Source organism: Passer montanus, unplaced genomic scaffold (assembly GCF_014805655.1).
Source record: "Passer montanus isolate IOZ18808 unplaced genomic scaffold, ASM1480565v1 scaffold39, whole genome shotgun sequence".
Lineage (NCBI taxonomy): Eukaryota > Metazoa > Chordata > Aves > Passeriformes > Passeridae > Passer > Passer montanus.
This window is the reverse complement of record NW_024368707.1, coordinates 7303657-7324313: the sequence shown is the minus strand read 5'-3', so window position 1 is coordinate 7324313 and position 20657 is coordinate 7303657. Positions and strand designations below refer to the sequence as shown.

At 47.2% G+C, this 20657-nt stretch overlaps 1 protein-coding gene and 1 non-coding gene across 7 annotated transcripts; both read left to right on the top strand.

Moving 5' to 3' along the window:
• On the top strand, nucleotides 1–20638 carry CHD4 (chromodomain helicase DNA binding protein 4). 6 transcript variants are annotated; one of them, XR_005628490.1, is made up of 40 exons: nucleotides 1–92; nucleotides 749–914; nucleotides 2879–3006; nucleotides 3189–3380; nucleotides 3742–3860; nucleotides 4276–4517; nucleotides 4602–4729; nucleotides 4860–4995; nucleotides 5423–5604; nucleotides 5727–5966; nucleotides 6686–6889; nucleotides 6976–7181; nucleotides 7411–7542; nucleotides 7850–7946; nucleotides 8328–8519; nucleotides 8606–8806; nucleotides 9753–9890; nucleotides 11824–11945; nucleotides 12053–12226; nucleotides 12528–12669; nucleotides 13124–13255; nucleotides 13368–13485; nucleotides 13698–13822; nucleotides 14111–14348; nucleotides 14519–14691; nucleotides 14856–15036; nucleotides 15113–15223; nucleotides 15388–15476; nucleotides 15562–15695; nucleotides 16164–16308; nucleotides 16502–16664; nucleotides 17025–17134; nucleotides 17361–17493; nucleotides 17639–17716; nucleotides 17832–17969; nucleotides 18064–18172; nucleotides 18492–18624; nucleotides 19490–19685; nucleotides 19798–19962; nucleotides 20072–20638. XR_005628490.1 is itself a non-coding variant. In XM_039717783.1 (40 exons), exons 2-40 carry the CDS (start codon nucleotides 818–820, stop codon nucleotides 20087–20089), a joined length of 5745 nt encoding a protein of 1914 aa, XP_039573717.1. In that variant the 5' UTR covers nucleotides 1–92; nucleotides 749–817; the 3' UTR covers nucleotides 20090–20216. The 6 variants fall into 6 exon arrangements, 5 of the variants coding, with proteins under 5 accessions (XP_039573717.1, XP_039573716.1, XP_039573715.1 ...); XM_039717783.1 differs by having other exon boundaries at nucleotides 15137–15223; nucleotides 15391–15476; nucleotides 19787–19962; nucleotides 20072–20216; XM_039717782.1 differs by having other exon boundaries at nucleotides 15137–15223; nucleotides 19787–19962; nucleotides 20072–20216.
• Nucleotides 16692–16830, top strand: LOC120506524. The gene has a single exon (XR_005628530.1).
• Nucleotides 20639–20657: the final 19 nt, after the last annotated feature.

Below are 20657 nucleotides of genomic sequence, written 5' to 3'. Positions count from 1 at the left end.
TTTTTTTCCCCTTTAAGAGGCGGTGCCGCGGCCGGAGCCATTTTCCCTTCAGCGGCGGCAGCGGCGAGAGAGGAGCCGGGGTCCGGAGCCGGGTGAGGAGCCGGGAGGGAACCGAGGGCGGGCGAGGCCATCCGCCGCCTCCTGGGGCGTCCGGGCCGGCAGACGCGTCTCGCCGCCGGGCGCCCCTTCGGCTCCGGCCGCCGCTCCTGCGGGGACGCGCCGTCCCCTGCCCGGGCGGCCGCAGGACGGGTCCGGCCCCTCCTCCCCCGCCCCGCAACCGCCCGCCCGGCCTTTTGTGTGCGGCCGGGCAGGGGCTGGGCCAGCGCTGCAGTGCCAGCCCGGGGCGGGCTGGGGCTGCTGGCCAGGGCACCGCGCTGACAGCCGGCCCCTGGCCCTGGGGCTCCCCTGGCAGCCCGGCTGCCTCGCTTGCCTCGCTGCCTTCTCCCGGCCCAAGGCAGAAATAACCGAGGGCACCGGGCTGCAGAGGACGGGAGTTTTCCTTTAGGACAGCTGTTTTGGCTTCCTCGCCAGCGACGAGTTGCTGACTCAGTTTAATATCTAGTATCTCCAAAGCGTGCTTTATCGCAACTCCGAGCTGATACTTGCTGCCAGTGGTTCTATTATCCTTAGGCTCCAGAGCCAGTAAAGTTGCTGCCTAAGCTTTCTCACAGATCCTCTTAGTAGCACTATTGCTTGGGAGAACGGAGTTCAGGTCTGCTGTAACTTTCTCGTTTTCTTTTCAATGAAGTACTGGCCAGACTGGCAAGAAGACGACAGACAACCTGTGTAAGCCCAGGCCTCCCCCAGCGTGGAGGACATGGCTTCGGGCATTGGATCTCCATCACCGTGCTCAGGGGGCAGTGATGATGATGACATGGAGATCCTGTTGAACAACGCTATCCCCCAGCATCCAGGTACGGGGAGCCTGCAGGGCATGCAAGTGCAGTGGCCATCATGTTGGTCTCGAGCTGAATATGTGAAATGCATGGTGTGTTGGGGAATGTTGTTTTGTTGGGGTTTTTTTTGCTGCAAGTCACATGTATGTTTCTGATATCCGAGTCCCAGGGTTACTTTGAAGTGAGAGGCTCCAGGCTTTGTGTCAGGTGGAGCTGACTTTGTTCCAAGCCATTGCAGGTTGTCAGGGCCTGAGCTTGCAGGAGGTGTAGAGGGTGGAGGCAGAGCGCCCAATTCTGACAGGGTACCGAAATGAGTTTCAATTTTCATGAATGGGGAGGGGGAAGAGGAGGTAGTATGTGAAAGGGCAGGTTGCCTGGCTTGCTTTCATCTGGGAACTAAGACCGGCTGACGTCCAAACTGCCCTGGGCTGTTGCGTGACCCACTTTCCTTCATCACCACACCCAATTATTGAGGATTCTTACTCTGTGCTGCTTGCTCACCTTTGCTTTTTTTTTAGTCCTTGTGTCTTGCTTTTCCCCTTGTATTTGCATCCTCATTGTCAACATGAGACTTGAGTTAGAGCCTTGGGATTTCTTCTGGTTTGCTTTTTTTTGTTGTTGTTGCTGCTGCTGATGACCTCTGTGGACATGCATCGGGGTTCTTCACTTCCTTGTGAAAAAGGAGTGATGTATATAGTCAATTGTAGGACAGGTGTGGGATTTCCTACTAACTTGTGCTGGAGGATTGTCTCATATATGAGAAATGTACCTGGAGGAGGGAAGATGGTGTTGTGGAGTTTAGGATTTTTGTTCGTTTGGCATTTTTTTCTTAAGCCTTGTCTCTGGAGTTTTCTGGCACCTCTGAGATCTTGGGCAGTATGGGACTATCAGTAATGAAAATCTATTTGCAAAAAAAAAAAGGTAAAATTACTGCAAAATTGAGAGGTTTAGGTGGTACCTTGGAAAGGGTGAGTCATTAGAGGCTCTAAATCAGAACTTGGGGGAGAAGATGTATGATCCTTGAAGGACCTGGTGTTGCAGCACCATGGGAGCAAAGAGACATCCATTGGTTGGGAATATGGCAGGGACCAGGTATGGGACTCCAGGCTCTGAGACCTCTGTCTGTGCTGTTTCAAGCGCAGCTGCAGTAGCTCCTCTGACCTGTGGCTTCCTCCATGCTGCCCAGCCCGGGTGGTCAGGAGGCCATTTTCCCTTGGAGGGAGAAGGAGTGACTCTGGCAGTGTGCGGTGGGCGGGGCGGCGGGGAGGGCGGGTGGCCGCGCTGCTCCCGCAGCCTGCCACAAAGAGAAGGAAGGGCTGTCTGGCTGCCTCTGCCCCCTCGGGCCAAGGGCAGCCAGGAACGGGGGCACGCAGATGGAAGTGCGCGCTGGTGCTGGGGAACTGGCGTGTGTGCTGGCCAGGCAGTCAGCTTGCTAGCTGCTGGGGCTGGGGAAGGTTCTGTCTAATCTGGATCAGAATAGAGTTGCTGAGTAACAACTTTCCTATGGAGGAGGAAAAGTAGTGCCTTACTGGCCTGTATTTTGCATGCAGCTGTAGGATGTTCTGTACTGCTGAAGAGCCTTACATGTCTTTTTTTTTTTCCCCTGGAGAGCCATGGACTGAAACAGTATCCTCCTCAGGTTCTCAAATGAATTCACTGTTTTGCCCCTTCTAGATGTGGCCATTTGTTTTATGCTCTTTCCTCTTCTTGTTGGGTTGCAGCAAACTTCTTGTCCCCAAGTTCCGAGTGCACTTTTGCTTGGAGAAGCAAGATTGTGGGAATAGGTAGTGTTGGGAGGGGGGATAAGCCATGTTGGTGGTGCCTTAGGATACAGTTTTTGAGTATCTATTGTGAACAGTAAGAGTTGTAACCACCTCTGTAAGTATGTAGCAAGAAGCAGACAAGTTGATCCCTGTGAAGGGGGGCTATACTGTACTAGGCAGAGGGGGGTTGAATGCGACATGTTGCCTCTTCACATCCAGAACCTGAAGAAGAGCCAGAAGAAGAGCTTCTGTCAGAGGCTGACACTCCCAAAATCAAGAAGAAGAAGAAGCCCAAGAAACTGAAGGAACCCAAAGTTCCCAAGCTCAGCAAGCGTCAGAAGAAGGAGGTGAGAAAAAGGATGCCTAAGGTCACACTCTAAAATATGGATCTGTAGGGTGAGGGTGCTTATTGTTGTTGTTGGCTGATAGCAGCAATCTTTTGAATGAATCCGGTAGAGTGTGGGGAGAGAACAGTGTTTAGTGTTTATCCAGGGTGTTTTTCATGCCTGATCTCTCTCTCCCTCCCCAGCTGGGGGACAGCTCTGGTGAGGGGAATGAGTTTGTGGAGGAAGAAGAAGAGGTTCTGCGCTCTGACAGTGAGGGCAGTGATTATACCCCTGGGAAGAAGAAAAAGAAGAAATTAGGACCCAAGAAGGAAAAGAAAAACAAAGCCAAGCGCAAGGAGGAGGAGGAAGAGGAGGAAGAAGATGATGACTCAAAGGTAACAAGCTACTCTGCCGACTGCTTGCTTCTCATTCCCATGTTGTATCTGATAGGGGGGATCACTGTGCTCTCCCTTGGTGATTGCACAGGGAGTTGGGACTGTGTAGTCTCTTCTTCCACTAGACCCTCTTGACTTCCTTTTTTTTCCACCTTGCATTCTTCCCTCTCTACTACTTTAAGCACACATGGAATTGATATTGAATCCAAATACTTTTCCCATTTCCACTGATCTGCTGTTGCTGCTGTGTCCTATGGTAGTGATAAGTGGATGCAGGGGAAAAGAGTTCCCTGGGTGATCTATGGAATGTGGAAGATGTGTGGAAGCTCTGCTCAGAGTTGCCATGATTCTCTCTTCGTAGGAGCCGAAGTCATCTGCTCAGCTGCTGGAAGATTGGGGCATGGAGGATATTGATCACATCTTCACAGAGGAGGATTACCGCACACTCACCAACTACAAAGCTTTCAGCCAGTTTGTTAGGTGAGCTGCAAGCCTGCACTTGAAATTACTTGGGAACAAAAAAAAGAGATGGGACAAAAACTAGATTCCTTGATTTTGGGACCTAAGGCACACTTGTGTAGTACCTAGAGTAAAAACTGAAGCAACAGTAAAATAACTGATCCCTAGCTTTTTTGCTTTCAGTCATCAAGATGGTGCAAGTTCTTCCAGTCCCCTTTCTTCCCTACTACACTAAATTCCATTTTTTTGCCCGTAAACATTTCGATCTTTCACATAGTGAAGGATGAGAGTGGGGAGATTCATTGGCTGTTGAGATCAGAGATTAGAAAGGAATTTAGTTTGAGATAAAGTTGCTGATGGGGGTGGCAGTGGGCAGGAATAATCTAGATTTCAGGGTGGTTCAGTAACCTTTTCTTCATTCCTTAACTGTACACAGGCCACTTATTGCAGCCAAGAACCCTAAAATAGCAGTGTCGAAGATGATGATGGTACTGGGAGCCAAATGGAGGGAGTTCAGCACCAACAACCCCTTCAAGGGAAGTTCAGGTGCATCTGTGGCAGCTGCTGCAGCTGCAGCTGTTGCAGTAGTCGAGAGTATGGTGACAAACGTGGATGCTGTCCTGCCACAGCCCCCCGTAGATGTGCCACTCAGGAAAGCCAAGACAAAGGAGGGCAAAGGTGAGACGAAGAGTCTGGCAGGAGGATAAAACGTGAGTGCTGTCAAGGCCGTAGCCCTTCTGACTCTGCCTCCTGTGTTCCCAGGACCCAATGCCCGGCGGAAGCCAAAGGCCAGTCCTCGTATTCCTGATATCAAGAAACCTAAAACAAAGAAGGTGGCACCACTGAAAATCAAACTGGGAGGATTTGGTTCCAAGCGTAAAAGATCATCAGTAAGTGATGCTCCTTTCTTGACCTTGTGAGGAGGAGGTCATGATGTGATAGTAATCCTGGGGGTGTGTCTGATTGCTGCTGCCCAGCATGTGTGTCTGAGTAACAAAGCTTTTCTCTTACCCACCTCAGAGTGAAGATGATGATCTGGATGTGGAGTCAGACTTTGATGATGCCAGCATCAACAGCTACTCTGTGTCAGATGGATCTACAAGCCGTAGTAGCCGCAGTCGCAAAAAACTCAAGGCTGGGAAGAAGAAAAAGAAAGGTAAAGATACTTGTCAACAATTAGAGACAGGCACAGCTAAGTGTGTAGAAAGATTAGAGAGTAGTCTGTGTGGAGTGTGGTGTTTAATAGCATACTTGAGGGAGAATTGATTGTGAAGGAAGAAGCTGATATTATTTTGAATAAGGAAAAGGTTTTCAGGAGTTCTTTGTTAGGGAAACGGATGCAGTACTGAGTTTTCCTGGCCTTAACTGTACCTTTTATTTAATGGATGGAAGGGGGCACAAAGGGACTTGTTTTGCTCCTGTTTCCAAGTCTTCCTTCTTGCCCTGTTTACTTATATGGATTAAGAGTTTTGTATTCTGGATCTCTAGCTGGCTATGTAGGCTTTTGGGAGAATACCCTCCCTGGCTATAGGAGACCTGTACCTGTGGCTTGTACTGCAGTAACTCCTCATCACCCTCTGCAGGTGAGGAGGACTCCACAGTGGCTGTGGATGGCTATGAGACTGATCACCAGGACTACTGTGAGGTGTGCCAGCAGGGAGGAGAAATTATATTGTGCGATACCTGCCCTCGTGCCTACCACATGGTTTGCCTGGACCCAGACATGGAGAAAGCTCCAGAGGGCAAATGGAGCTGCCCACACTGTGTGAGTATTGGATTCCCCACATGGTGCAAGAGATCACGTATGAGGGGGATGTCAAGTGGCTTGGGGTTGTTTCTGTGGTAATGAAATAATCACTTTGTTTTTCTGATTTCCCTCTCCCATAGGAAAAAGAAGGCATTCAGTGGGAAGCAAAGGAGGATAACTCTGAAGGTGAGGAAATCCTGGAGGATGTAGTGGGGGATGCTGAGGAAGAGGATGACCACCATATGGAGTTCTGTAGAGTCTGCAAGGATGGAGGAGAGCTGCTGTGCTGTGATGCCTGTCCTTCGTCCTATCACATCCACTGTCTGAATCCCCCACTGCCTGAGATTCCCAATGGAGAATGGCTGTGTCCTCGCTGCACTGTGAGTTTCTGCTAGTACCATTGTCCTGTTGCTACAAGAGGTGATTGATCTAATCCCTTTGGATCATCATATTTCTATGGAAATACATGGTCCTTTGAAGACTGTCTCACTTTTGTCATGAAGCTTAAAGGCCTGACTTTTTGTAGCTGTATTGTGCCTTGATTGCTTTCTCCAGACAGTGGGGAGAGCCAGACTACAGCCTTTGAGTCTCAAGAGATTTGCCCACATGCAGAGCAGTTGGGCAGTTTTTGGTCCAGCGTGCCATGGATCACTTTTTTGGGCTCCTGTATGTGTGTAGAGGCAGGAGAACAAGTGAAAGTAAATTCAGTGCTTGAAGTAATTTAAACTGATGCTGAGACAAGCTGGTTTTGCACTGTTGTAAGCTTTGTAATGCTAAGACCTTTCTTAGTAGATGGTTAGGAGAAATACCATCCTTTTCCAGAAAGTTCTTGAACAGTATAAATGATGTTCATTGGTTTCATAAAGTGATGAACAAAAAGAAGCTGCTGAAGTTGGGCCATTAGTTCTACAGCAAAAAATATTTTTTGCACAGACTTCCAATGAAGTTGTAGTTGGGCAGACTACTGGGCTTTTCAAGCCTAGCAAATTCTATCTGTGTAGTGAAACCATAAAGGTGACTCTTGTTTCAGCTTCCATGTTAGAGTACATACATGATGTATGTATGCACAAGATGTATCGTGCTGTGTTTAACTTCCCAGTGCCCAGCTTTGAAAGGAAAGGTGCAGAAGATCTTGATCTGGAAATGGGGTCAGCCCCCAGTTGGCCCTGCACCACCCCGCCCACCTGATGCAGACCCTAATGCTCCACCGCCGAAACCTCTGGAGGGTCGGCCTGAAAGGCAGTTCTTTGTCAAATGGCAGGGCATGTCCTACTGGCACTGCTCCTGGGTGTCGGAGTTGCAGGTGAGTGGAGGAACCTAACCATGGCATGAGGGTGGTTGGACAGCTGAGGCTAAAACACCTACTGACTGCTCGTGTCCTGACTGCAGCTGGAGTTGCACTGCCAGGTGATGTTTCGTAACTACCAACGCAAAAATGACATGGATGAGCCGCCCTCGGGAGACTTTGGAGGGGAAGAAGAGAAAAGCCGAAAGAGGAAAAACAAGGACCCCAAATACGCTGAGATGGAAGAGCGTTTCTATCGATACGGGATCAAGCCAGAGTGGATGATGATCCACAGGATCCTTAATCATAGGTAGGGGGAGTAACAAAGAGGATTTTCAACAAAGACCTTAAGCAGGACTAAGGGAGAGGGGATGAGCTAAACTGCAGTATGACTGGGAGAAACAGTGCGAGTTCTTTGTTGGTATGATAGACATTGTTCTGTTTCTGCTGCTTCACTAAGAGTTCTTCCCTTCCATTTGAATGGATTGGGGGAATACTGCTATCTCACTGTGCTTGAGACTTACTGGTTTCTTCTGCAGTGTGGATAAGAAGGGGAATGTCCACTATTTGATTAAATGGAGAGACCTACCCTATGACCAGGCATCTTGGGAAAGTGAAGATGTGGATATTCAAGATTATGACCTCTACAAGCAAGCCTACTGGAATCACAGGTAGGAAAAGTATCTAGAGGTTGTTTTCCTTTCCCTTCCCTCAAAAGAAAGTACTTAAGTCTGTCAGCCTCCAGCACTGGCTGGATTAATAGATGGAAATGGGCAAGAAGGATCTTGTTGTTGCTGACTCCTTATGCCTTTGGGCAGGGACCTTGTGCCTCTCTACCAGTTCATGAAGGTTCCAGCCCTGTTCTCTTGAGCCTTTTTGAGTTGGGTGATTGCCCTCCTGTTCTCTGCAATAATTTTTGCTCTATCTGTTAATAAAAAGCCATTAAACTCACATGTACTTGGGACTGTGTCTGCACAGGGAGCTGATGCGAGGTGAAGAGGGCAGGCCTGGTAAGAAGTTAAAGAAAGTGAAGATGCGGAAACTGGAGAGACCCCCTGAGACTCCCACAGTAGATGTGAGTTATTGTTTTTTGCTTTGGAGCCATCTGATAGAGCTGCTTATTTTGGGATGCCTGCAAGTAAATAGGAAATCAAAGAGTGAGCAGCATATGGTTTGGAGCTCCCTCACAGCCCAAAGAATAAATGGCATTAGAGAGCCTTCAGACAAAGGTCCACCATGTCCATTGGGTCAGACTGCCTAGGTGAGAGGGTTTTACAAAAAGAAATGGCTTCTTGTTGGATGCCTTTGGCCATTTGGAAATTGGCTTTGATGCTAGACCGGTTGTCATCTCTGAAGCCTCATTTGTACTGGTGAATATAAGGGTGGCTAAGAAAGGACTCTTGTTAGTTATCTAAATGAGTGTAAGGATTCCAACTCTTCCTTCTTTCCACTGTAGCCAACAGTGAAATATGACCGGCAACCGGAGTACCTCGATGTGACAGGGGGGACCTTGCATCCCTACCAACTGGAAGGGCTGAATTGGCTGCGCTTCTCCTGGGCCCAGGGCACAGATACAATCTTGGCTGATGAAATGGGTCTGGGAAAGACTGTGCAGACAGCAGTGTTCCTGTATTCCTTATACAAAGAGGTGAGAGCTGGGAGGTCACTGCCCAGGGAGAGTCTGCCTGTATTGGTGATTGCAGCCATCTCATGCTCTTACTGCCTCTTTTGCAGGGGCACTCAAAGGGTCCCTTCTTGGTGAGTGCACCACTGTCCACAATCATCAACTGGGAACGAGAATTTGAGATGTGGGCCCCAGATATGTATGTAGTGACCTACGTCGGGGACAAAGACAGCCGGGCCATCATCCGTGAGAATGAGTTCACTTTTGAGGATAATGCCATACGTGGAGGCAAAAAAGCGTCCAGAATGAAGGTACAGAACTCTGCTTTAACACAGGCCTGAACTGACATGCAACTGACTTTCAGCAGCTGGGATTCAGATACTCTGCTGTCCCTGACCACTGACGATGCTTGTAGTTTCCAAGGGGCAATAACTGCAAATTGATGACAAGTGGACATTTTGACTCTTGCTATAGACTGTTTAAACACTCCTGCTAGTCTGAACTGATGTAGTACTGGAGAAAGATAGTTGACTAAAGTAATACTGGCCCTAGGCAAGTCCCTCAGTCTTCCCTTACTTAAGTTGTGCATCTTTTCTACAGATAAAAGTTGATGTCAGAATTGCCACTGTGTGTGAAAGACGGATATACAAAAAAAGTATGAACCTTTCCATCCTGAGAAATTGGCTGACAGGCCATACCCAGATGTGGGAAATTGAATTTTGTGCCCAGACAGGAAGGAAGACCCTGACCTAGATGGCAACTTCTTGTAGAACTGAAGTCTTCCTAGTAAAACCAAGATGGAAGCTAAAGCATTTTCAGTGGTAGAGGCAGATAGACTAATTTCCTTCCTTTGAAATGGAACAGCCTTAAGTACTAATAGTAATTTAAAATTCCATGGTAAACTATTTATTTTTTGAAGTCTTAGCTTTCTGATGAGCCACTCTTCTCCAAATCTCAAAATCTCAATTCTCTAACATGCCTCTACTCACTACTTACTTGTTAAACATCTTTGTTAGAGTATTTGGCATCTGTCCAAAAATAGCAGGTACTGAGGAGGGGGTTGAGGAGACTCACATGTGTTGAGAGCAATAGGGAATTAAAAGGCTAAAATGGTTTGGGCAGCATTTTGAGTCTTGTGACAGGAGACTACGGGTATGAAAGTTTTTGATGTGCTGTTGACCACGGCTCATCAGGATGACTTTATGGAGGAACACTACATCCTCTATCCCATTACATGTTCATCCTTTTCCTTTGCAGAAGGAGGCTGCTGTCAAGTTCCATGTGCTCCTCACCTCCTATGAACTGATCACAATTGATATGGCCATACTAGGCTCTATTGACTGGGCCTGTCTCATTGTGGATGAAGCTCACAGACTGAAGAACAACCAGTCTAAGGTACAGAGAAGCATAGGTGGTTCATGGGCATGGCATATGTTGCAGGGGAGAGAGGCAGCTCTTAGTCATTTGTTCAGTAGTAAATTTGATGTGTTAATAAAAAGAAAAATCAACAGCCTGCATTTGGAGATCAGTCATCATTGGTAACAGCTTTACTTATACAGATCACTGGTTAAAACAGCTTTCTTCCAGGTGAATGGGCAGTTGGTCTAGACTGAAAATCAGAAAAACCTGGATGTGGTTGTTGCTTTTAAATTAAAATTATTTCTCTGAAAGCATCACATACCTGCACCACCTCCATTCTGTAAAGGTTTACCATGCTGAGCATAAAACATGCTCCATGAGCAGAATTACCCTGCTTCCAGAGTGGGCTTGATCTGTGTTTATCTGGCTTTGTGGCAGAACTAATTAGGAGTTAAAGAAACTGAAGGTGGGCAGAGGTGTTTAAAAATGCCTAGGTAGGTGCTGAAAGCCATATTGCTGCTTTAATATGAGGCTGCACCTTTACTAAGCTTGTTTGAATTGAGTAGACTTGGCTGTACTTTGTTAATCCAGCCCCTCCCTAGGCCTTGTGCCTTAATTCTGGTATTGATTTGTCTGTCTTCAGCTGGATTCTAGTGCTCAGTATGCCAAAAACAATTGTTATTGGAAAGCCAGTTTTAGAGGTTCTTGGAGACTGAAAGAGAAAATTGCTGCTTGATTTCTTTTTTTGTTTGTTTTGTTTAAATGGCTTTAGTGTTTTGGATCTTGGCATGAGGTATCTTCCTGAGACATCACAGCTGTGCATGCAGTTCAGTTTCTAGATCTTATTTTATTGTAGGCACTAAGATTGCATGCCATTCTATGCTTAGCATTGAAACCATTGGAAGTAGGAATGAATGCTTACTATTAATATTCATTAATTGAAAGAGGATGTAAAGGCTTAAGGTCACACTATGACACTGTGCAGAACCATGAAATCTTCTTCTACAGCAGTTTCCTGTCCTATAAGAACAGCTTATAGGTGTTTGGCTGCAAGATAGGTCAGATGCTTCTTGACAAATTTGGGTCATCTCATAAAGTTTTGCAGATATAATTAGTAACTTCCACATTTGATTCCAAAATAAAAATATTTTAACTATAACTACATAGATAAATCCCTGTGGAGGCCACTAGAAGTACTGTTCTGGTGCAGTAACCAAAACACAAGTGATTTGGTTTTTGTTTGCCATCTAGTACATTTGCTTTCATTAAGTTTGACCTTGTGTCATGCTAAAGTGTAAGATAAGCAAAGAAGTGGCCAAACTGATAAATAAATTACTGCTTTACTGTCAATTTGTGCAGGTGAGCATGGTACACTTGTGCTTCTCAGTGCAGTACATTAACTGCTCACTACATCTGTCTGGAATGACTTCATTTTTATGAAAACCAGTGCAAATTACCTTCAAGACACATTGGCAAACCCTTAGCTCTTTTTCTCCCCTGCTTGTTCCAGGCTCTGGAACACAGCCAGGAGTGATATGAATAGGAAGAGTGACTTAGTTATTTCTAGAATTCTCAAGGCAGAGTAGTTGTAGGAATGTGGAACACTAATTTAGCAAGAAAAAATACATAGTACAGCAGTCTAGAAATGATTTGTGGTCTGAAAGACATTGTAACTTGTAAGAGCAAAGGAAACCTACTCGCACCTGATGGCTCAGAGGATTTGCTGCAGTCATGGTTTAGCTATGCAGAACAATGATCCAAATAAGATCAGTCTAGTAACCCTGACTGGAATGTGAACTACTTGGAACTCTTGTCCAAACAGCTGATGTGATCTAAATTGAACCCTAGATTGGTGTCAACTTTCTAGATTTTTTTTTTTGGTAAGCCTATGACTTAATAAGCCTTTGATGTATTTGTGTGTGTGTTTTGGTTTATTTTCCCACTTTGTTCCCTGCTCTCTCCTTTCCAGTTCTTCCGTGTGCTGAATGGTTACTCCCTCCAGCACAAGCTGCTGCTTACGGGAACTCCCCTGCAGAACAACCTGGAAGAACTGTTCCACCTGCTGAACTTCCTGACGCCCGAGAGATTCCAGTATGTCTTGCAGTGCCAGTCAGCCTGCCTGTCTTGTTCCTTTCCCCTCGCTTGCTCTTTTGCTCTTTTTCCTTTGTGCCGTTTGCTGAGTGTCTGTTTCCCCGCAGTAACTTGGAGGGCTTCCTAGAAGAGTTTGCAGATATTGCCAAGGAGGATCAGATCAAGAAGCTGCACGACATGCTGGGCCCGCATATGCTGAGGCGTCTCAAGGCTGATGTTTTCAAGAATATGCCATCTAAGACTGAGCTCATTGTCAGAGTGGAGCTGAGTCCCATGCAGAAGTGAGTGTGGGGCTGAGGAGAGCACCTGCTGTTGAGCTACTGTTTCTCTGCTCTGCAGTTTCAAAGAGGATGCTGCAACAGCCTTACCCTTACCCTACAGGGTTTTTTGCATAGTGGGCTGCCACTAGAGCAGAGGAAGGACTAAGTGTGTGCTCTGGTGTAGGGATAAAGAGATAGTGAGTGCCACTGGCAGAGCCTAGGTAGTAATGCCAGAAGCTGTGCAGAGTTTAGCAAGGGAAGAGTAGGTTAGTCATTCTCATGACAACTGTCTGAGTTGTTTTATTTTCTTTTTTGTTTTCAGGAAATATTATAAATACATTTTGACAAGAAACTTTGAGGCACTGAATGCACGAGGTGGTGGTAACCAAGTCTCATTGCTCAATGTTGTTATGGATCTGAAGAAGTGCTGTAACCACCCCTACCTCTTCCCTGTGGCTGCTATGGTATGTCCACTCACCTATTCTGTATAAGCAAATTCCTTGCTGGTTGTTATCAGGAAGCCAGTTAGCTCCCTAGGTGAGGCATGGAGGGGTTCCCCTTTCTCTCCTTTTGCTTCTATGTGTTTTTTTTCATCCTGTCTTTATTTAGACCCAGCATGCTGGAAGGCCATTTCTTTTCCAACACATTTATGTGATAGGTAGGAGCTATCTTTTGATTCAATGTGAGGTGGTGAAGAGTGTAAGAGTAGGGTCTAAGAAAAGAGGGAGGGTACATAGGAGTCAAATTGCAAGAGAACAGGGACAGAGTAGCACTGATGTTCATACAGGCAGTGCTATACCTTGTGGTTGTGCCAAGGTCAGAGGAGCCAACATCAGCTGGGGACTAAGGCCAAGTTACATCCCTTCAAGGTGTTTTTGTCCCTTGTACCTTATTCCCTCTTTCTCTTTTTCTTTTTAGGAAGCTCCAAAAATGCCAAATGGCATGTATGATGGTAGTGCACTTATTCGAGCCTCTGGAAAGCTGTTGCTGCTCCAGAAGATGTTAAAGAACCTGAAGGAAGGAGGTCACAGAGTGCTCATATTCTCTCAGGTATATGGAGAAAAACCCATAAGCCTGGAATACTTTTTCTGAGAAAGAAGTCTGTTGATCTGGTATCCACGTGTCCCTCACTCTTCTGTGGTGGTGTTTTTCTTATATGCAGATGACTAAAATGTTGGACCTTCTAGAAGATTTTTTGGAACACGAAGGATACAAATATGAGCGGATTGATGGAGGAATCACAGGGAACATGCGTCAGGAGGCTATTGATCGCTTCAATGGTAGGTAGTAGCCTACTTTTTCTGTAAAATGAAAGCTTGCCTTGTGTGTGCTTAATACTCATCATGGGGTTGTTGTGCCCCAAGTCTTCTATTGCTTTCCTGGAATCTTAAATTAGCAATTCCCTGTCAGGTGATGTGGGTCAATTGCAAATCCTTCTTTCAATACTACACACTCTTGATTACTTTTGTTCTCTTTTTTTTTTTAATCTAAGCTCCTGGAGCTCAGCAGTTCTGCTTTCTGCTTTCAACTCGAGCTGGGGGTCTTGGTATTAACTTGGCCACAGCAGATACTGTGATTATCTATGATTCAGACTGGAACCCCCACAATGATATCCAGGTGAGTCTGAATGGGATCACTCATTATGGAGTAATCCTGAGGAAGAGGAGACATTAAATAATCAGAGTGAATGAGTGTGAGACTTCCCCTCTAGAAATATGCAAAATTAGAACAGTGAGGATGGGTAAAGATGGGAAGTGAAATAGTGGAGGAATCTTCTAGAGCACAGCCTTCACTAATGCCAAGAGCGAATGTGAAGGCAGGTGGGAGGTGTGTGGAGGTAGGAGGGCTATATCAGACGTGCTGCATGTGCAGCTCTAGATTGTTCTGAGCACATCTCTTTTGTAGGCCTTCAGCCGTGCACACAGAATTGGGCAGAACAAGAAGGTGATGATATACCGCTTTGTGACAAGGGCCTCAGTGGAGGAGCGTATCACTCAGGTGGCCAAGAAGAAGATGATGCTGACTCACCTCGTAGTGAGACCAGGGTTGGGCTCCAAGACAGGCTCCATGTCCAAACAGGAACTTGATGATATTCTGAAATTTGGCACTGAAGAGCTCTTCAAGGATGAAGCTACTGAGGGGGGTGAGTGCCTGGGAGTAGAACTGAAGGGAGTGGGGAGATCTGGCTCCTTAATTAGTGAGAGACTGTAGACACACTGCTGATTATAGTTCTATAGAGAGGGTCTAGGGTGGCATTCCCTTTCATGGTCCAGTGAGATCCATACAGCAACAGTGCCTGTACTCTTCCTTCAGGGGATAACAAGGAAGGTGAGGACAGTAGTGTCATCCACTACGATGACAAAGCAATTGAGCGTCTCTTGGATCGGAACCAGGATGAAACAGAAGATACAGAACTTCAGGGCATGAATGAATATCTCAGCTCCTTCAAGGTGGCCCAGTATGTGGTTCGTGAGGAGGAGATGGGGGTGAGTATGAGATGGATGTCAGCTAATACATTCTCCTGAGTGATTGAGGATCAATTAAGTTAATTGGGCTCTGAAGCTTTTAAGGCTAAGCAGGCAGGCATATATCTGCTATGACAGGCTGGGACTTGGAGCATAGGGCCCTAAGTTTGTTGCCTCTCTGGCAGGAGGAAGAGGAGGTTGAACGGGAAATTATTAAGCAGGAGGAATCAGTAGATCCTGATTACTGGGAGAAACTGCTCCGTCACCATTATGAGCAACAACAGGAGGATCTGGCCAGGAACCTGGGCAAGGGCAAACGTATTCGCAAGCAAGTTAACTACAACGATGGCTCACAGGAGGATAGAGGTACAAATCCACAGGACCCTGAGGGGAAAACGGGTGTAAGTATATGTTGCTGGGAAGTAACGGAGTAGCGTCTCAGGCTCACGTGCTGTTTTTCTTTCAGACTGGCAGGATGACCAGTCAGATAATCAGTCAGACTATTCAGTTGCTTCTGAAGAAGGGGACGAGGACTTTGATGAGAGATCTGAAGGTAAGTTCTACTGGAGTCAGAGTTCCTGGGTTGCTTGGAGTGTGGAAACAACTGGGACTTGATTTGGGCGATTTATACATTTTGTGGTGCTCTTCTGCTGGGGAATTTTCACACAACAACGTGCTGTGCATTGTCTCTTTACTTAGCTGCATTTCTCTCTTCAGCAGCTCGCCGGCCTAGCCGCAAGGGCCTGAGAAATGATAAGGATAAGCCTCTGCCTCCCTTACTGGCCCGTGTGGGAGGGAACATCGAGGTAAGTTGTACCAGGGAAGGCAGTTGCATCCCAGCTGCTCCTGTATTCCTCTTGCCATATCCCTCTGTCTGCTCCTTCGTTCCAGGTGTTGGGTTTCAACGCTCGCCAGCGGAAGGCCTTCCTCAATGCTATCATGCGCTATGGAATGCCACCTCAGGATGCCTTCACCACTCAGTGGCTTGTTCGGGACCTCCGTGGCAAGTCAGAGAAAGAGTTCAAGTGAGTTTGCAGTAAGCAGGAATGGGAGACTGACAGCAACTAGACCTGTTGGGGGAAAATGAGAATTTGGCCTTTTCTTGGAGACTACATTTCCTTCATGTATTGGTTGATTCTTTATGGGAGAATGAAGTATAAGCTGGGATTGTTGCGAACTCTCTTACTTGGATCTGACTCTTCAGTCACCAAAAGTAAATGCTTTTATAGGAGTAGCATGTAATGAATACTCTCCCAGAGTCTTTCTTGAGTTTATAATTGCTTCTGGCTCAGGACTCGAGTTAGCTGTGTGTCCTCTATTTGTAGTGATTCTGTTAGGAAATTCTCCCTTGAAGGAGCCTGGAGCTGCAGAGCTTCTTACTATGAGTTAAGAGTCTCGGGGTAATTTCCCTTATGTGCTGGAAGGGGTCTGACAAGGCATGTCTCCAGATAATGCAATTTATGGATGAATTGCTTGTCTCTCCATCGCTGCAGGGCCTATGTCTCGCTGTTCATGCGTCATTTATGTGAACCTGGAGCTGATGGTGCAGAGACCTTTGCAGATGGGGTCCCACGGGAAGGTCTTTCTCGACAGCATGTCCTCACTCGCATTGGGGTCATGTCACTTATACGCAAAAAGGTGGGTGCCTGGCAGAGCAGTGTGGCCTTTGCTGGCCATACATACAGCTGTAGTCACCAAGGTCTTGAGTTGGAGAGCTAGCTCTTCTTTCACACCTACCTTTCTTGTGTGCTCAGTGGTCTGCCTCTGCAGGTGTAAGGATGGGTTTTGTATGACTCCTCCAGTGATACGTCTTTCTCTCCCTCTTGTGCAGGTGCAGGAATTCCATGTGAACGGCCGCTGGAGTATGCCAGAACTGGCAGAGATAGAGGAGAACAAGAAACTTTCACAGCCCAGCTCACCCTCTCCCAAAACTCCAACTCCTTCAACACCAGGGGATACGCAGCCAAACACACCAGCCCCTGTTCCTCCACCTGGTGAGGGCTCCCCTCTTGTGCAGCCCTGCGTCCTGACCTCAGCCTGGCTGTTCCCCTCACCGTAACTGTGGTGGTGGGGCCTGGGGGTGGACGCAGATCAACTTACTCTCATGTTAGGAGGGCTGCCAGAGACATGTGCAAGCCCTTAAAGGCAAGAGAGGACACTGGCTTTCCTGGGATGAGCTGACAGCAGTGAGAAGCCCAGCATATTTGTAGTGGGCTGGAAAAGAGGGGTCATGTTAGTTCCGTTTTGATGGGCCTGATCTCTGGGAGCAAAGAAGTGGTCTTGGTAGTAGGGAAGACCTTACTGATTTGCTTCTCTTTTGTCTGCTGTGCTGCTCTGGCATGGGGAATACACAGAAGATGGAGTAAAAGTAGAAGAAGGAGCTAGTGCTAAGGAGCAAGGAGAGCCTTCTGAACCCGAGAAGGAGCTCAGTGCCTCTGCTGCTGAAACAGAGGCCCCTATGGAGGTGAGTTTTGGCTTTTTTGCCTTGTAATTGTGAATTTCTCTACTTCTGCCTCCTCTTCATTTTAACTGAGGCCAGAGATGAGTTTTTAGAGTGATACTTGAAGAGAATTCTCTGGTCCTCAGAATTTGCCTCACAGTTTTGTGTCTTTGCTTTTCAAATGACTGTGACTGTGTTCGATTGTCATGCACTGCTATACTTTTGTCTCACTGTTTGCTGTCCTCTGCAGTGTGCTCAGCCTGTGGAGACACCGCCCCAGGAAGCAAAATCCCCAGTGAACTCCACAGAAGCAGATGAAAAAAAAGTAGAGGAAACAGAAGTGAAGGAAAGATCAGATGAACCAATGGAAGTAGAAAGCAAAGGTACAAAGCACTTAATCCTAAAGAAATAGGCTTGAATGTAGAAAATCGGTGGGAAGTTACAGTATAGTATTGGGTTTTACTGGTTGAAGAACAAAACTGGACTTGCTATGTTCTGTGCATCTCATGTTCCCCTTCTTTCCTGCAGCTGATGTGGAGAAAGTGGAAGACAGAGCAGCTACTGAAAATCCTCCTGACCCTCCTATAATCACTTTGGATGAGAAAGGTGAGGTATTATGACTCCCTTCTCTTCCTTAACCCTTCTCCTGCAAGGATTCATTGTGGGTCCAACTTGTTGCACTGTCTGCCATGTTTGTAGCAATAATTTCCTGTGTGTACAGATGAGAAGAAGGATGATGATAAGAGAGATGTGGTGATGCTGCAGAACGGAGAGATGCTGAAAGAGTCAGTAGATGAAAGGCACAAGAAGGCAGTAAAGCAGCGCTTCATGTTCAACATAGCAGATGGTGGTTTCACTGGTACGTGATCTTTGTCTGCTTGAACTTGTTTATAAGCTCCTGCTTAGCTTTGTGAAATAACTTCCAACTGTTCTGGTGTCCCTTGCCTTTGCAGAGCTACACTCCCTCTGGCAGAATGAAGAGCGGGCTGCCACTGTCACCAAGAAGACCTACGAGATCTGGCATCGGCGTCACGACTACTGGCTCCTAGCTGGGATTATCAAGTATCCTTGCCATGACACACACATTCTCCCACCTTGTACATAATTTGTCACGGTGAAAGTGACTGTTCTGGATCTGACCGGTGTAGGTTAAGTGAGAGAGTGCTTAATCTTCACAAGAGTGAAAGTGATGGTGGGATGGGGGAGCTTCCTGCAGCATAGTTAAGACTTAGCAGGACATAGTTCTCATTCCCCTTCCTTGGCTCCTGTTTGTCCCCTCTCTGTACCCCCTTTTCCCACTCCCCCTGGACAACAGTATTGCCTGGGCTGTGTATTCCCTTGTTTTCACTGCCTTTGTTTGCCTGAGCTCATCCCATCTCAGTCATGGCTATGCCCGTTGGCAGGATATTCAGAATGATCCACGTTACGCCATCCTCAATGAACCCTTCAAGGGTGAGATGAACAGGGGTAACTTCCTGGAAATAAAGAATAAGTTTTTGGCAAGGAGATTTAAGGTAAGGATTTCTCTTTAGTGTGATAACTGCCTGGATCTCTAAGAACAGGTTCTTGCAGTTCTGAGTTTCCACCAAGAAAGTGAAAGATGTATGCAATGCCTTTTGTTTTAGGGGTAATAAAAAAGTAGTGTCGTGCTGTTGCTCCAATAGGAGCTCCCTTTTTTCTGGAAGTGTTATTGGGGAGCTGGGTTCAGTGCTCTCTATCCAAATGTTTACTGAATAACTGGTAAGCAAGAGGCTTAAGGTTCAAGCGGCTGTTACAGTCACAGCTTCTGCTCGGTTTGCTACAACTCCCTCCGTGTGCCTGAACAGAACTCTGGTTGCTTAAAGGGCTGCCTCAGTCTCTCCTTCATCCTCTTTAGGAGTGAGCCTAGCTTAGTTGTGGGAGTGATTTATGATCAGGTAAAAGCCATGTAGGTCTCAGTCTTGGGGCAAAACATTGATTGACTATAGACTGAATGATAAGTTCTGCACTGACAGGATTCCAGCTGATTTCTCCAAATCCTTACAAGATTTTTGACTCTTTCTATAAAATAGGATGGAATACTTTTCACTTGGGTTCCAAGAGTAATCTCTGTCCAATTTGCCTCATAAAGAATGTGTAAAAAGAGGAGGAATGAAGTACTAGAGGAGTTGTAGCAGTCTGTTAAACCCAATGTACCCTGGTTTCCTTCTGTACCTGACTTTGCTTCATGAAGCCCGTGTTGTTTTGGGCTACTCGGTGAAACCAGCTGGTGAAAGGAGATTCAGCTACACAATCTCACCTTATGAGATGGTGGGGAATTGGATCAGGGGAGGCTGGGGGTACAGACAAGGCTCCCTCTCAGGCTGCTGCTGAAAGACTCATTCCTGCCCCACCTTGCAGCTCCTGGAGCAAGCGCTGGTGATTGAGGAGCAGTTGCGGCGAGCTGCCTACCTGAACATGTCCGAAGACCCATCCCACCCATCCATGGCTCTGAACACACGTTTTGCAGAGGTGGAATGCCTGGCTGAGAGCCACCAGCACCTATCCAAGGAATCGATGGCTGGGAATAAACCAGCCAATGCTGTGCTGCACAAAGGTAATGCGGTGTGTTAAACGGGGGTGGGATACGTGTTCAGCAGTGCCGTCCCCTCTGGGGTGTCCCTTTCCCGTCCGAACAGATGTCCCTTTCTCTTGTAGTTCTGAAGCAGCTGGAGGAGCTTTTGAGTGACATGAAGGCAGATGTGACCCGTCTGCCTGCCACCATTGCCCGCATCCCCCCCGTGGCAGTGCGCCTGCAGATGTCGGAGCGCAACATCCTCAGCCGCCTGGCCAACCGCAGCAGCGAGCCCCCGCCGCCGCCCCCTCCCCAACAAGTACGTACCCGCTCTGGTCAGTGAGGGAGCTCTGGGGAGGGGCCTCCCTCGGCCAGCCTGGCCTCGGGACCAGCCCGCGAGGCTCAGGTCCTGCTCTCTCGCCCTGCAGGTGGCCCAGCAGCAGTGAATTCCTGGCCCAGTGCTGTTGACCTTTCGGCCAAGCTGAAGTGACTCCCCTAGCCCACCCCTTCACACTCTACCCCTCTGCCTGACATTCCTGACTGGGTGCTGTTTCCCTCCATGGAAGCTGCTGCTCAGGTCTCTGGAAGGAGAAGAAACTCCTTCCTCTGCAGCCAGCCCGTTGGAGCAAGGAGTGTGTTTAGGAGAGAGGGGGATGGATGTATGATGGACTCTGTACATAGTGACTGGAGGCCCCAGCGCCATGTCTGTTACATGGAGAACCTGGCTGCATTGCTCGTTGCCTCCGCCTGGAATTCCAGTTTTCGTTCTTAAGTTTATTTTGAGTTTGTTTACTGAGACAAGTGCGCAGGCAAGACCAAGCAAAAGCCAGGACAGAGACAAAGCTACCTCCATCAAAATCCTTTTTAATACAAAAACTGACCGGACTTGTCAACTAATAAGCAGCTTGAAGACAAAAGCAAACAACAATGAAAAACCAACAAAAAACAGAGCAAAACGTTGATAAAACTGAAAAATAAAGTTTCCTTGTATTTTATTTTGTTGTCTCTAGTATC